This window comes from Diadema antillarum, unplaced genomic scaffold (assembly GCF_040938485.1).
Source record: "Diadema antillarum isolate AM-2024a unplaced genomic scaffold, OU_Dant_1.0 scf00000108, whole genome shotgun sequence".
NCBI classification, from domain to species: Eukaryota; Metazoa; Echinodermata; class Echinoidea; order Diadematoida; family Diadematidae; genus Diadema; species Diadema antillarum.
Genome location: NW_027270997.1, coordinates 844040 through 859717, shown reverse-complemented (window position 1 = coordinate 859717; position 15678 = coordinate 844040). Strand labels below are relative to the sequence as shown.

At 38.6% G+C, this 15678-nt stretch overlaps 1 protein-coding gene across 1 annotated transcript in view; it reads right to left on the bottom strand.

Annotated features, from left to right (window-relative positions):
* The window catches only part of LOC139719312 (ATPase MORC2-like), a 37653-nt gene that overhangs the window by 10759 nt on the left and 11216 nt on the right, over nucleotides 1–15678 (bottom strand). Inside the window, exons 4-17 of the mRNA XM_071630732.1 lie at nucleotides 14304–14372; nucleotides 13921–14011; nucleotides 12878–13064; nucleotides 12347–12437; nucleotides 11803–11929; nucleotides 10499–10627; nucleotides 9339–9418; nucleotides 8686–8768; nucleotides 7772–7998; nucleotides 6000–6154; nucleotides 3791–3919; nucleotides 2688–2793; nucleotides 2205–2298; nucleotides 463–501 (exon numbers count right to left, since the gene is read on the bottom strand). Coding sequence (XP_071486833.1) covers nucleotides 463–501; nucleotides 2205–2298; nucleotides 2688–2793; nucleotides 3791–3919; nucleotides 6000–6154; nucleotides 7772–7998; nucleotides 8686–8768; nucleotides 9339–9418; nucleotides 10499–10627; nucleotides 11803–11929; nucleotides 12347–12437; nucleotides 12878–13064; nucleotides 13921–14011; nucleotides 14304–14372 — 1607 coding nt within the window. The remainder of the gene's footprint in view (nucleotides 1–462; nucleotides 502–2204; nucleotides 2299–2687; nucleotides 2794–3790; nucleotides 3920–5999; nucleotides 6155–7771; nucleotides 7999–8685; nucleotides 8769–9338; nucleotides 9419–10498; nucleotides 10628–11802; nucleotides 11930–12346; nucleotides 12438–12877; nucleotides 13065–13920; nucleotides 14012–14303; nucleotides 14373–15678) is intronic.

Genomic DNA, 15678 nt, shown 5'->3' with positions numbered 1-15678 from the left:
TAAAGCATAACTTGCACATTGCAGATAATCTATGTTCCCAAATGCAAATGGTATCAACCAGACTGCAAATACATGCTTTCTGAACCCATCTCTATACCACAAGAGGTATGAATGTAACTTGAGTTCAGTTATAATATGCAAAATTTTGTAAGTAAATAGAAGAGTAATTAGTTTGGAGGGTGTACCGAGTTCATTGAGTGATGTATTTGACCAATATCTATACAGTGCTTTATCTATACATATACTCATAATGCTTTAACAATTTCACAAAATAAAGAAACTAGCAATATTTACTGAACAAAACAAACGAGAGAAAGAACAAACAAAACAAAATAAAAACTTGTGACATCATTTACATTTTCTATGCAGAATGCTTGATGAAAACTTCAGCATGCATTTCTGTAAGCCTCAGACCTGAGATTTGACTACATCACTTTTTATGTACAGGCAAACGTAACTTACCTCCATTTGTTCCAGCTTCTCTTGTTTCTTCCTTATTTCCTAGAAGAGACACCATTGAGAAAAGACAGATAGCTTAATGCCTGTAATGCACTGTATATTTCATTCAAATTCAAGATCTTTTCCTTGAATGTCTCACTTATGTCGATGCAGGGCAATTTTTCAACCACTTGCTGATTTCACTTCAGGAGGCTGATCTGACAAACGAGAGTATAAAATATCTCTCTCATACCTAATGTGAAAAGAAATCATCAATTTACGCAGTCACCAAATGATATCATACCATCTTTATCACATCAAATCATATTACAAACTGCATGTTCTAATGATGAAAATAAATAGGCCCTTGGCTAAAACATGACAGGCATCTTTACAAAGATTATGGATGCATTATCACATTTGAGCATTTCACCCCATTGCTGGTGTTCCCTGTCAATTTGAAATAAAAGTTTAAATTTCATATATATATATACATGTATATATATATATATATATATATATATATATATATATACACACATACATACATACATACATATATATATATATATATATATATATATATATATATATACTTGAGCAGTAAATCAAATATTATTAAACGACAAGTCCACCTTCATATACATAAGAATTGAGAGAATGCAGCAATATTAGTAGATCACACCAGTGAAAGTTTGAGGAAAATTGGACAATCCGTTCAAAAGTTACGAATATTTTAAGTATCTGCACAGTCACTGCTAGAAGAGAAGACTAGTACAGTGTATGATGTCACATGCGTACAACTCTATGGCCCGAATTCACGAAGGTGGTCTAAATTTAAACCATGGTTTATGTATATTTCTTCCGCGTATTTATGATTGACAGATTGCGTGCGCTAACAGGCATCCAGTAAAAAAACGTGCATTGGTGAGCGCAAGTATTGGTACGCCTATTTAACGCTTATTTTAGACCATGGTCTAAATTTGTACCATGGTTTAAGTTTAAACCACCTTCGTGAATTCGGGCCTAAAAGGAAAATAAAAAGAGAATTTCAAAAAACTTTACTTTCTGAATAAAGTGCACATTTCCTCGCCTTGCTACTGAGGTATGTTAAGGGTAATATTATTCCCCCTGCCTTCAGAAAGAGAGAAGTCGAGTGTTCTTTTGTTATGCGAGAAAAATGGAAATATGTTGAATTTTCTTTATTCTTTCTTTATATCGTTGTACTCATGTGACATCACAAGCTATAGTAGTCTTTTCATCAAGCCATGACTGAGCAGATACTTCAAAAATTCATTACTTTTTAACGGATTGTCCAATTTTGCTCAAACTCTGACTGATGTGTTCTACTAATATTGCTGCATTCACTCAACCCACATGTATATGAAGGTGAACTTGTCCTTTAATGTTCTCTTTCTTCAGTGCTGATCACCTACAATGATGAAATTACAAAAGATTAACTTCACAATAATGCTCAACATCTTGATTGAAGAAAACTCTGAAAAACTGCCAATGAAAGTTAATATCACTACGTTCTGCTCTCCTTTCTACATATTACTTTTTGAGATCAAAGAAGAGAATACCAGGTATTCACTGTAAATTAGTCTGTGAATACTTCAAATTTCTACATCATACAAGAGAGGCAAAGTATGTCTCATTTCTAAATGAATGAATGAATGAATAAATGGCGGAATGAATGAATGAATCAATCAATCAATCAATGAAGGAATACAATGAATGAACACACGATATGCACATGTTCTGACCTCTTCTAGGTCTTTCTGCTTGTCCTCTGCACTCTTCACTTCTTTCTTCATGGTTCCTACTGATATAGCTAGCTTCTTCTCAGGATGACTGCACCTGTCACAGTCAAAACAAAAGAGAGATACAATAGTGTATAAATAGTGAATGGTCACTAATTCGATGGTACAAGATTTTGCATGTGGTGAAAGAAGTCTCTTTCACTAAAAGCAAAATCTTATTAATTTTTACGGTATGGAACAAAAATGTATGTTTAATAGTATTCATAGGTGTTGAAACAAATCACAACATTGAATCCTTCAGCCAGTTGACCACACAAGTCTATAAAGTGCAATATAAAGTCTAAAGTACATGATAAAACAATCACCTCATATAGAAAATATTCATCTACGCATTACACATAATTGTACAATATCAATAACAGTTTCAATAAACACTCCCCCCCCCCCCCCCCCCCCCCCCCAAAGAAAAAACAAAACAAAACATACCTGTTGATGGCAGAATCCTTGCTCATGGAGCACTGCCAATCTTCTGGGTAGGTGATACCGATGGTGCTTGTAGAGAATGGCAGCTGTCGCCATCGTAGGCAGCAGTCTAATTTTATGTTTGTTTTAGGTGAAGAGTAACGCAAGAGGACACAGTTTTAATGCTCATTGAAACCACAGTCTAAACTGATATAGTCTATGTTTTATGGCAAAGTTATATGAGCAATTATATTAGTCATCTATACCAACATAGTTGACATCACTGGCACTAACAGGGAGAAGAGTCACACCAACTGAAATAAAGCACACCTGGAAGTCACCACTTCTAAACCAGTTAGTGACTTCCCTGCAAGTAAAGCAGATTACAAGAGTTTTCAAATTTTATGCTTGTTTCCTTCACAAGGACTTATCCCCGGGAAAGAATATATTATGTTGGGTATGCCTGACTGAGCACAATGTTTATTTGTTATAACATGAATTGATTATGCAATATTTTATTTATCAGCATACTGTAAAAGTGGAAATTTTTGCGGTGTTGAAATTTTCGTGCATTTTGCGCAACCAGAAACTAGCGCGAAAATAAAAGCATGCGAATATTTTTGCTTGCCATGTTCCTGTGCATGATGTCTTGATTCCGCGGAATCAAACACGCGCGAAACTCTTCTTGCCTGGCCAAGTGCGAAAAATTAGTCACACAAAAATATCCACTTTTACAGTATTCAATTTTATTGCAAGTTAAACAGCTAATCTGTCATAAATTATGATCAAAAGTATATGCAGCTGATGCCTAAATACAGCTAAACCTGTCTATAGCGGCCACTCAAAGGAGACAAAAAGAGTGGCTTTTATAGACAGGTTCTTTAACATGCTTTTTCTCTTGGAGGGAATTGTTGTTAGTGATCGTATATGGCAGGTGGCTGCTATAGACAGGTTTGACTGTACCACTATTCTGCAATCCAAATTTCAAGAAGTTAGTATACTATCTTGCCTCCTAGTTGTCATCACAAAGCGATTTATCTATCGTGGAATATATATACCGTACAATGTATGCTCTCTCCTCGGTCAACATCTGGACAAGGGGGCTTGGAATGGTAGAAATAACTTACTGCACTGCAGCATTGTGGGTAGCTGCATGGCCCTCTTTCTGATGTATTTGGCTTCTTGGGAGGGCGGATCCTTCCAGTTCGAGCTGATGTAGCCATAGTTCTCCCAGAACTTGACCACACCTTGGTTGACTGCAATGAAGAATGCAATGGCAGAGGTCAATGGAGAGTAAATGGAAAGGTGATGAATTAATGGCTCAAAGGAGATTAAATACAACAACACAATACTCCATTTCTGCTGATACAACACAGAAATAAAACAAACTTTTAACTACTGCAATTCTAATAATGTCCAACCCCCCCCCCCCCCCCCCCCCCCCATGAATAACACACTATCAAAGGGGAACGCTAGTAACTGATCAGTGGGAATCAGTGGGAATGCTGAGGGGTGATTGTTCCAATCCTTGTGGGATTCATTTAAGAGTACATTATATATCTATTCTTGTGTGAAAATTATTTGCTTCAGAATGGTCTCATATTCAAGTAATGTGCAGTTTAATGTTTCCAGGTAAGCGTCCCTGGTCAGTGACGGGGCATTAATCTGCACATTATTTGAATATGAGACCGTTCTGAAGCAAATAATTTTCACACAACAGTAGATATATAATGTACTCTTAAATGAATCCCACAAGGATTGGAACAATCATCCCTCAGCATTCCCACTGATTCCCACTGATCGGTTACTAGCCATCCCCTTTAAATGGTGATATACCGGATTTTCTATATCCCAAAGATTAAACACAGAAGATACAAATCCCACCAGCAAAATCCAGAGCTTTTGAACGCACATTTTCAAATGCTGGATCTGCCGTCTGGAGTACTTTACCAAAACAACTCCACCTGTGTGTTTCAGAATAAATGTTTAAAAGGAAACTTTATCCACTGAAGACTAGTTCCGAGTATTTTAGGCAGGTGTCTATGGAAAATGCGAGGTATAGCAAAATCAATTTGTCCGCAATGGGTTAAGACTGAACGGTTTGAATTTTAATTATGTTGTGTCTATACTTTGTGAATGTTGCATGTTAATTGTACAGCGCTTTGATCAGGTCCTGTAAAAGCGCTCAATAAGGAATAATAATTATTATTATTGTTTTAATTATATCAAAAACCAAAACAAAAGAGGAATCTTGAAATGTGGATCACATTGAACTCCATGTCAGTATGGGTGTGACGAGAGAAGAACCGTCGTCTGATCTCAAGGCTAAGTCTTGTAGAGAAATGGGCTGATTGTATATAACTTCATACATTAGCAAGACATGTGCATGAATGTATCTCTCAAAATCTGACCATAGTGTAACAGCTTCTTCTCAGGTTACACCCTTTACCATTATGGAACAAATGAAAGCATATTTCAACATGGATGAAAGTAAGAGTACACTCTAAACACATCGCATAATCCAGTGATGATTTCAGCTACAACACTGAAAACAAATAATTGTTCAAAATTAGATATCTTTCAATATTTTGTGGAAACTGGGATTAATATAACAATTTGGCTTTTACTAAACTCAAACAACAAAAGCATTGAAAAAGTAAAGTTAAAAAATGCTTAATTATTCTTTCTTTCAATACAAAACATAAATAGATAAAGGAAATATAACGGCAAAATTGTGCAAGAGTGAGTCTAGACTGAAAAAACGGTGCTTGGGGTTAGTGAAGCCTGTTAACTATATTGAGATGAAAGGAAATCACTGTGCCTACTAATTCATTAGGTCCTTAAGCATAACCACATCCTGTGCATGAAAACTGCCTGCCACTACAAACATTAGCTAATATAGGCCACTGAGGAGCTGTTTAATCATGCAATACCATACAGCTGCATCAGCCTCTACCCCTGTGACCTCCAGACTGGTGATGAACAAGTGAACATCTTCCTAGGAACTGTTTCATGAAAGATGTCAGCCTTGACAAGTTGTCAGTCTCTGACAATTTCATCAAAATCCTTGGCTCATTGGCTGAGAAGCTCTTGTCACTGACTGTTACTATGGTGATTGTCAGAGAATTACAACTTGTCAGGGCTGACAACTTTGATGAACCGGTGCCCAGACCTTCATAGAGGTATGTAATTTGGGAACAACAATGTTTCTTGGGAGAACGGTCCAAAACTCACACGCACATAAATATAAGGTTGTTGCAAGGCAAACTGAGAGACTGAAATATGTGCTTGTTGTGGTGTCTGCACATCATTCTGTTGAGGAGCCTATTAACTGACCTATGCCGATGTCTTTCCAGTACTGCACCATGTGTTCACCCAGAGACTTCAGTAGGAGCCTGTACTCCTTGTTGTCAGCAAAATCCTGCTTGTTGTGGGTCGGCTCCAGGACGATATATGGAATGTTGACAAAACCCAGGATACCACTGCACATACTGGATGGGACAAGTTTGTGTAATGAGATATGATCACTGTTTTTTAATATTGTACTTTTTTCCTCTCATTTTTTTACAGTATTTTTATGGAATACTCTGCTTTCTGATCATATCTATTTTGGTCATGCAACTGTTATGAAAATCAATAAAGACATAAAATAGTATGATCACTACACATGCAATTTTCAGACTTCTAGTTTTTCTTCTTGCAAATAGTTTCGGCAAGCAGACTGTCACTATACTGTAAAAGCTGTTATTTTTGCGTACAGATATTTTCACGGATGAAGAGGTCACAGACATTCTTGCAAGATATTGTTTTTGCGATTTGACATTGGAGCTATAGTAAGTGTACTAATGCCTGTCTCTTCACTCCGTAAATTTAATACGATGAAGATTGGGTAGTTTATAGTTTTGCATGTTGTTAAATTAGTAGCCAAAAATTGATTTGGGAAATTTGAACAAATCAAACTCTCCCCCCCCCCCCCCCCCAAAAAAAAAAAAGTGCTTTAATAGTATTTTATGACTGCTTCCTTTTCAGGAAAAAAAGAAGTAGTTTCTCTTTCAAAGAATACTGGCACATGAAAAAGTCACATAGAAACAGTGAATGTTCAAATAATTGAAACAAAAGTGATGTAGACAACATTCAGGCACCTCCACTTGAGGTAATAGTACATGTTAATGTATTCAAGGAAATGGAGAAATAGAGTTCCCTTTCACACCCTATCAAAGTACAATGTATATCTGAAAATTAACCCTACATTCCTGTTTCACATAAAATGAAAGAATGTAGTGCAATCTTATTAAACAGAATAGTACTCACATTCTGTTTCTGGTCAAATTCTAAATATTCTATTTTCTTTTCTCTCTTTCTTTTTGGTTACCAGTATTTGCCAACCCTAATCCTCAATTATCTCCTTTTTTGTGGGTCATTACTCCCTTTCTCACTGTTAGAGCTTCATCATCAGTCAGTAATTGCTAGACTGGGGGGGGGGGGGGGGGGCAAGAAAAGGGGGGGGGACAAAAATGGGAGAAACTATACAATGTACTTAGTTTAGCTCTGCAGCTGCAGGGCAAAATTATGTGAAGGACAAACTTTAACTCTGTGTTGGCTGTAACTGCAAAGCATCATTACAGCCTTCTGTCAGCTACAACACCTTCACAGGATAATGCCCCCTAAACTTTGCTCCAATGGGGGGGGGGGGGCAGTCAAAAGAAACTTAATTGAGAGAGTAGAAGGTCTTTTGGGGTCAAATCACAGAGACAGAGAGAAAGAAAGATAAAAAGAGGAATATATAAGACAGTTTTGTTAGGTCAAACAAAAATAAAGTTTGTTTGTTTTTGTTTCTGTTTGTCTGTTTGTTTTTTGTTATGTTTTGTTTTATGCTGCTGCTTCTTTGGTCATTTGATTGCATGATTTTTGCAGACTGCTCCCACAACATCTTCAAAGAGCAAAGCCCACATACTCCCCCTCTAGCAGAAGAAAAGAAGAAAAAATGATCCTTGGTTTTAGTGTTTTTGTTTTGTTTTGCTGTTTTGTTTTGGTTTGGTTTTGTTTTGCTTTTTTTTGGGGGGGGGGAAGGGGAGGGGTAGTCAAACAAAAACGCAACTGAGACTTACACTCCTCCGTCCTGCTGAGGTCCCACCTTCTCGTACATCTTTACCAGTCGCTTGCAGTTGTAGATGAACATGCCCTGCTGACGCCTGTTTTCGATGTTCACGCCGAATATGAAGTCCAGCGTCTTGGGTTCCTTCATGGCCTTCTGCTTGTTGTCGGCCACCTCCTGTTTAATGGCCGCCTCGTCCTTCAAGTCCTGAGCCTTTGCCTGTGCCTGTCGTATCTTCGCCTGTTGGAAAAACCATGAATCGGTAGTAGGTCCATGGGAAAACGATGTAGACATTGAACACAAATACACAGTGTACATACACACCTTCCAATACTGTACTTTGTAATTCAAGAAACAGGTTTAACGGACAATGTAAATCATACAGTTTGACAACGTGGCTTAATATATGCGTGCTGTGACTTCTCGTCTTTCTCCCACACATTACAATCAGCAGGTGTCCACAAACTACGCGACTGGATAAAGTTCATTGATCATATCCCTTAAGCAAAACAAAACAAAAACAGAACAATCACTGAAGCGGGAAAAGTCTGCAGATATGCAAACATTCTTAAGGGTCTGAAATCCACTCGGCGTTTTACCTCGTGAAAACAGATCGAGAGCATGTTTTCGTCACACAGTTGGTGCAGTCTCTATTTCAAATCATGTCGAGCTGGGCAAGGTTTTTCTTTCCTCTTGGTAGAATGAGATGATTGAACATCTCCTATTGCCTTGTATTAAACTCTTCCCCCTCTCCATTAGAAAATGAATCTGTATCGCGTAAAAAGACTACGAGACTGCACTTTTGAGCGGCGGAAGCCGCGTAAGTCACCATCCAAATTTGTTCTACGACCCTTTTTCAACAAAACCACCATCCAGCGTAAGACACTGAAATACATGTCAGTCTACAGAAACACTAGTATGACGTACTCTCGAATCTTTGGTGTTGATGTTCTTGAACTTCATTTCCAGCTCCTTCACTTTGCTAACGGCTTCTCGTGCATTCTCGTTCGCTGTGAGGACAGACAGACATCAAACATCATGGTGTAAGGAAACACAACGTAAAGACACCAGTTTGAGTTTTGAAAGACACACGTACAGATCGAATGACTGAAAAACAAAAATTCATGACGAACAGGCCGGCATCCTATTTCAGCAACATCGCTTGACTGTAATGGCCAGAATGCCACAAATCACAAGTTTAAAACGTCGTGTTAACAATTATACATGACATTGTATTACACTCTCTCCCTGTCGCTCCTGTAATTATTAGTCTCTTTTTTTTTCTCGATCTTTCCGCGGAAAGACTAAAATAGAGTAGGCCTACAATATACTTTGAAATTTGAATATCACGAATATGCCAACCGAAGACAAGCTAATTAGACGTCAGACGTGCTTGTCCTTATAAAGGATGCGATGCAATTATTAATATCGCACCACACCCCTTTACAATTAGAAGTGCGCCAAGACAATGTGACATAAAACACATCATCAGTTTAGTTAATACGCGATATACAACAGTCTCTGTAATAATCATCTGAAAACGGACTGTATAGCAACAGCAGGGCCTATAAGATACCAACCGTATTTGGCTGCTTCCACTGCCCGTGCTGCCTCCATTTCCGATCGCTTCTTGAATCGGTTGGAGCTATATTTGTACAGTCTGGAAGAAAGAGTTAAACACATACAACTCTTTAGTAACTTTCGTAAGTGGACAACTATCATACACTTACAATATGATTTTTTTGCACATGCATGGATACATGTGTCACTTTATAATGAAACTGGATGACTCCAAATCAAAGAAAAGAGGGAGGGTGGTTTCTGGTAGAATAAAAGCTATGGGGCGACTTCTATGACACACTTCACTATGTCAGTACCGGTACAAATATTTTGTCAAATTTCTAATGTTTCTGCGACATATTCACAAACATGTTACAATGACAACACATCAGTCTGTGTATTCTTAGGCAGCTCACGTATATGCAATGTTGTTGTTTTTTTCTTTTTTTATCAATGTCTTTTATTGCAAACTCTCTGATCCTGTGTGAAACAAAATGATGATAGGCCTGTATGTGTGTGGTTTTTTTTTTTTTTTTTTTTTTTTTGTTTGTTTTTTTTTGGGGGGGGGGTGTTTTTTGTCATGCCAATAATATGTTCACAAGAGGACTAAGACATGTTTTCCGTTACGTTTTCTTCAAGACTGGAAGAAGAAGAAGAAGAAGAAATCACTTTATTAGGCCTACATGACCGTTTGTCCTTCATCCGTGATGTGCAGGCGTGTGCGGGCCCTGCGTCGATGTCACTGATTTTGTCTTGGTTTTTGGTCAATCTCTGTACATGTATGTATCTGTATTCAGGAGATCGAGGTCTGCTTGGATTTAATTGAGTTTATCTCCACATCAGGCATTATTTGGATCTTGTCATGATCCTGTTGATCAAATTACCTCGTTATGGCCGTCTCCACTACATTCATCAATGTGTGCAGTATTTGACAGCATTTGCAGTTTCATTTCCGCCCTTTAAAGAGTCATACGTGATTCTATTTTACCCAAGCTCTACTTGATGTAATGAAAATGACTCTTATTGAGGGTAAGCCTACTACATCACTGATGAGTTCTGTGACACGACACTTAGCCTATTACAATTTTAAAACTGAACCTGAAAACGGTATTTCCTTGCTCTAAATACCCCCTCCTCCCCGGCGGTCCGCTTCTCCATCCTGTTTTCAATTATACGTTACCTTGGTTTGTACATGACGTAGGTCAGCTTCTTGGTCCGAACTTTGTTTCCTTGAATGTAAATCTTCATCTTCGGCTCGGCGTACAGGATTGTGGTATAGGCCCGGAACGAGTGCCGCTCGGGGAACATGCTGAAACAGTCATGAACGTCATCAAACCTCTCGTTTTATTTGACAATAACAGCCAATGTTGGCGTAAAATTTACATTGGAATAATAGGTCAGATCCCTCTTGGTCATATAAAATGCATACACTGTATAAAACCATTAGTGGTATCGTTAGGTTATGTAATTTGTATTGAATCAATTTTGCGAAATCCAAGTTTGCAATTTTGTATCGTCTCTACATCACAGCTTGTAATAATACAACACGTAATATAATTCATTATTTATTGGCAGGTGCGAGCAATGCGCCAAAAAGTGCGGATTGACGAGGATAATATATCTGTATCATAGATGCTACCCGCCACATCCTGCTTGCGATATCCATTTTACCGCTTCTGCAAACACACACTTCTCACTCAAAACAAAAGGACACCAGAGTTTTGCATTGTTTCGCAATTGACAAGAACGACAAACGAAATACCGATTCACAAGTTTGGAAGTCTGGCTTGTGTGGGCACATTACTAAATCTATATCATTTTCAAGACGAGTGTATCATAAAGTTTTTACAAATAATGCCCCAAACATGATTCTTCCTGTATATTTTTCTTGCGCGATAGTAGCAGTTTCAATTCAAGCATGACAATGATTTTCCGGGAATAAATACAAGACAAAGTTGGTTTGAAAGTACAATGCATAATACATTTTACGTTTCAATTTGCAAGTGCTATGTGTATAGGGCCTCTGAATTTACAAATGATATTTCTACAACAAGAAATGTCTTTGGGAAACTGACCAAAACAATTACAATATTAATGAAAACGCTAGGATGTTTTATTTCGGTATATACAATGTACAAGTACTTGTATAGGATGCAATATACAGTGTATGTTCCTATTAAAGGACAACCTCAATCAAACATACATGCAGAATGGGAGAACCACCTCAACGAACACCCTTGCAATGGAATGCTCACTCATGCGCACACGTATCATATCTCAAAACCCACTTCACAGTTTATTCTTATGGTGGATTCCTTTTCTCTCTCCCTCTCACGAAAGAAAACGGACACAGTTTACATATATTCTTCATGCATCAACAGTGTCAAAAACAAACTGCAGTGTGACAACGTGACTTTATGCGCGCTTTGAACCATTCCGTTTCGCGGATGACGCCTTCGGAAATGTTCGGCCCTGTTGCATTACCCGTTATCGTAGGTAATGTCCTGCTTGGATAGACCGCCCATTAAGATGTCGGTGTCATCTGAAAAGACGTCGAGCTCGGGATCGCCGTTATCCAGAAGCTTCACATGGTACACGACCACGAGCGTCCCTAGTATAAGACGTTGGTGGCAAAACTAAGTTAGTCTTGCACATGAATAATGAGTAGAGAACACAAAAGGATTTGGGTAGCTCGTCACAGTATCTTTTTTTTCAGTTTGAGGTAATGCATGATTATGATAATATATTATGCTACACAAAACAGTGGCAATAACGTACGCGATAGAAAGATTCGAAGAATCATTGAAAAGCTGCAACGCAATTTCGAAACGCCTGGGTCTTGCTTAGGCTCTCTTGTTTGTGTGTGTGTGTGTTTGTTTGTTTGTTTTTCACTTACTGTAACTGATCATCTTTGATCATGAAAGGCAATATCATCTGATATCACGGGTTCGAAATTATTCTGATTATCTATCAACGATTTCATATTGATATCAAGAAAAAAAAAAACTGCACTGAATATACACTGTACCTGTATTTTTGATCCTCCTGAATTGTCTGAACAGCTCCTCTTCAGTGTGATATGGTGAATACTTCAAGATGATCTCCATTTCGACACGGTGCTGCAGAATGAAAGAGGATACAATCTTCTTTAAGAGCTGTCAATCTACACCGAACTCAATCGGTAACTCTTATTTCACTGACACAAATTCACTATGTGAATGGCAACATCGTTTTCCACGTACATTGACAGCTTACATGCTTTATCCTGCGCGAATACATGTATTTACTCATGTCATATAGGCCTAAAGGTACAAGCGAATTCTGACCATTAACTAATAATGTCTAGCAAAAGCAAAACAAAAATCGTTCTCTCATCTATATACATTGTATGTATGAATACGTAACGAAGAAATTAAAGGATTCTTTAGGTATGGCCATCAACTGCGACACGCCCAATGAAGCTCTGATGTTTTTGAGGTCTGAGACTAGTCAGACACAAAAGTCTCAAACGATGGCATTTCTAACGATAGGCACAAACGTCCTGTTTATTTGTTTTTACCCTTTCCTTTTCGGCGGCCGATGCTCCAATCAAAGGACTTCCTGTGATGGCATCGAATGATGGCAGCGGTACAATCACTTCTTCAATCTTCTCCTGCTCGTGGAAGGTCCGCGAGAGAAAGAGGCAACTCATGGTGTCGCCCTTTTTAGTGAACAGGATGAAGTCTCGCCCTATTCTCATGGTGCCACTAAGGAGATAATGGCAAAGTGACAAGGGTATCTAAAACTGTTGTTTTGTACGCACAGTGTATAATTAACATCCCTACAGTAGGACAGAAAGGAGACAAACGTCAAATATGCCAAAGTCTCATTTCATTGTGCACTAGAAAACTGTGACAAATGTCATAGTGTGTACACTTTGTATTTTCATTTTCTTTTTAACCATTACTTTTTCACTATTCTATGAAATGTTACCACAGTATACTGTAACGGCAAAGGCAACTAACGCGTGGGAATCCCCGCCATTTCTTGTTACGAAATCGAAAGCAGCTTTGTGGACAATTGTATGTCGAATTTTCATTACCTTCCTTGCAATCAATTGCCAATTTCTTTTTACTGGGTGGGATGAAGGCTACGCGATTCATTCGGATCCGCAATAGGAACAGATTTATGATATATGTACTTAGTCTGCTGGTGGACTCTATTAACTTATGACTATGATTCAACCCAGTGTCAAATGACTGTGTTTTTCTCTTTTGGTCACCTCAACAGGGCTTACGACAGCGAACGATAATCATCATGTGGCAATAATGATATTACTACTGAGTAACAACAGTATGAAAGTCTGATTTCCGCTTAGTCGCCTCATGGCTTTCATATTTCCTCTTCCTAAGTGCCTTGATATTTTTAAGTTTTTATGATAGAAACTCTTGCTCGAGTGGCAAATGTCATGGTAACGACAAGAATCAAGCTTCCTGATTGGCCGTTACTACGGAAAGTTGCTATTCTAGCAAGACATATTTTCCTTGACATTTTCATGAAATGTGACCCAGGTGTCTCCGAACTTGCACAGCTGCATCGACAGGGATCTTTGTTTGAACTTACGATTTCAAGCCGTTCCCGTACTGGCCGATAAGTTCCCCGTCTGGTAAACGTTTTGACGACCTTCCGAACTGTATGATTGAGGCTGTCTCGTCTGCAAAGGCGATCATCAAAATGACACAACAAACATAAGTTCAGTCGCTGCAACACATTCGTTTCAACCCACTGAAGACATTAGGCTACATAAAACTATGATTTGAGGATAAAATCGAAATTTTTAAGCGTACATTTTCCCGAGGGAAATTTGAACTGGTTGACAGTATTCCAGTTTGGGCGTTCTCTAAAAACGGCGAAGATCTTTTCATTCTCGTGCCCATTGTCCGCATTGTTATGTGGCGGAGTGAGAACTCGCAACAATACGAGTGAGAACTCGCAACAATACTCACTCGGATCCATTCCTGTCCCATCGTCGAGGAAACACAAGGTATATCCCCCTCGGACGGAATCGTCGAATTCTGTATTGAAAGAAGGAAAGAAGAAGGAAAAAAAAAAAAAGAACGTTTCCAGTTACTCTAACATCATAACATACTTGCTCATAAAGCGGTATCGTATTGAATTTTATTCATACTCATATTCCAGAAGGATTAACTCGAAGAACGTTTAGAATGGTACCAAGTATACATCCATAAACGCTTTGAGCCTGCAGTCCCTTTTTAACAGAGCCTTATAAATAAGAGTTAGCCCGACAACGTTCAAGCGATCTTTTTTTTACCCTGCCTGTTGAAATGGCCCCAACAAAATGTTGCTCGGACGTTGTCGCGGTTACTTTTGCCAAATTCTGCCCTAGCCAGCTAGGGTAAGAATTTTGCCCTGTCATTACCCCCACATTTGGTATCCTAACATTATCCCGACAACCCTTCTGTTAAAACGCTCTCGCGGTACCATTCTCCTATAACATCCTTTGACATACTAAGTACTCAACACGTATGCGTATTAGTACAAACTGAATGGCACACCTCTGATCGGTCACGTAAATGGATTATTTAACAAAAACAAAAACAAAACAAAACAAAACAAAACAAAGCAAAACAAAACACACACCCCTTCGGGCATTGGGTAGGTTATAATGATATAATGGCATGCGTCTGTTAAAACAGTATACCCCTCGCTCGCTCTTGTGGTTTTACTGCCCGAAGCTAGGAATTTTGTACTTGGGACGTTCTCCTGTGTTGTTAGGGTATAGTCTATTAAAATATGGCTAAAGTTAAGTTCTGCGGTTGTGCAATAGCATGTGCTGTAAACAATTTTGAAGTGTTCTGAATGATGCTTCACATTAAAAAAAAAAACGAAGCAGCTACGCCTATGGCATTCGAAATATGGCTTAAATCATGCATCACGGGTATATGCTCTAAACGTCCCTAATGTGTCTAAAGCCCCAATTTAACTGAGCCTTGCTATAGCGCGACATAACGTCAGGTAGCATCGGGTAGGGCCTAACTTTTTTTTTAATCCTGCCTGTTAAAATGGTCCCCGCAAAATTTCGCTCGGACGTCACTTTTGCCAAATTTTGCCCAACTATGGTAATTACCGTAAAATAACCCTGATTGTCCCGGGTAACCCTCTTGTTGGAATAGCTGCGGTAGCATTCTTTTTACACACTCAACGCGCATGAATTGTAACCACTGATTTCTTTGTAGTCGAGTCAAGGATATTATACCTTCTTGGTTGAGTTCAGTGATTGGCCGGTGGGCGGGCAGGCAGTCGCATTGGTGGGCACACCTCCTTCGTATAAACCTACCCGGAGGTTTTCGGTGTGTGTTT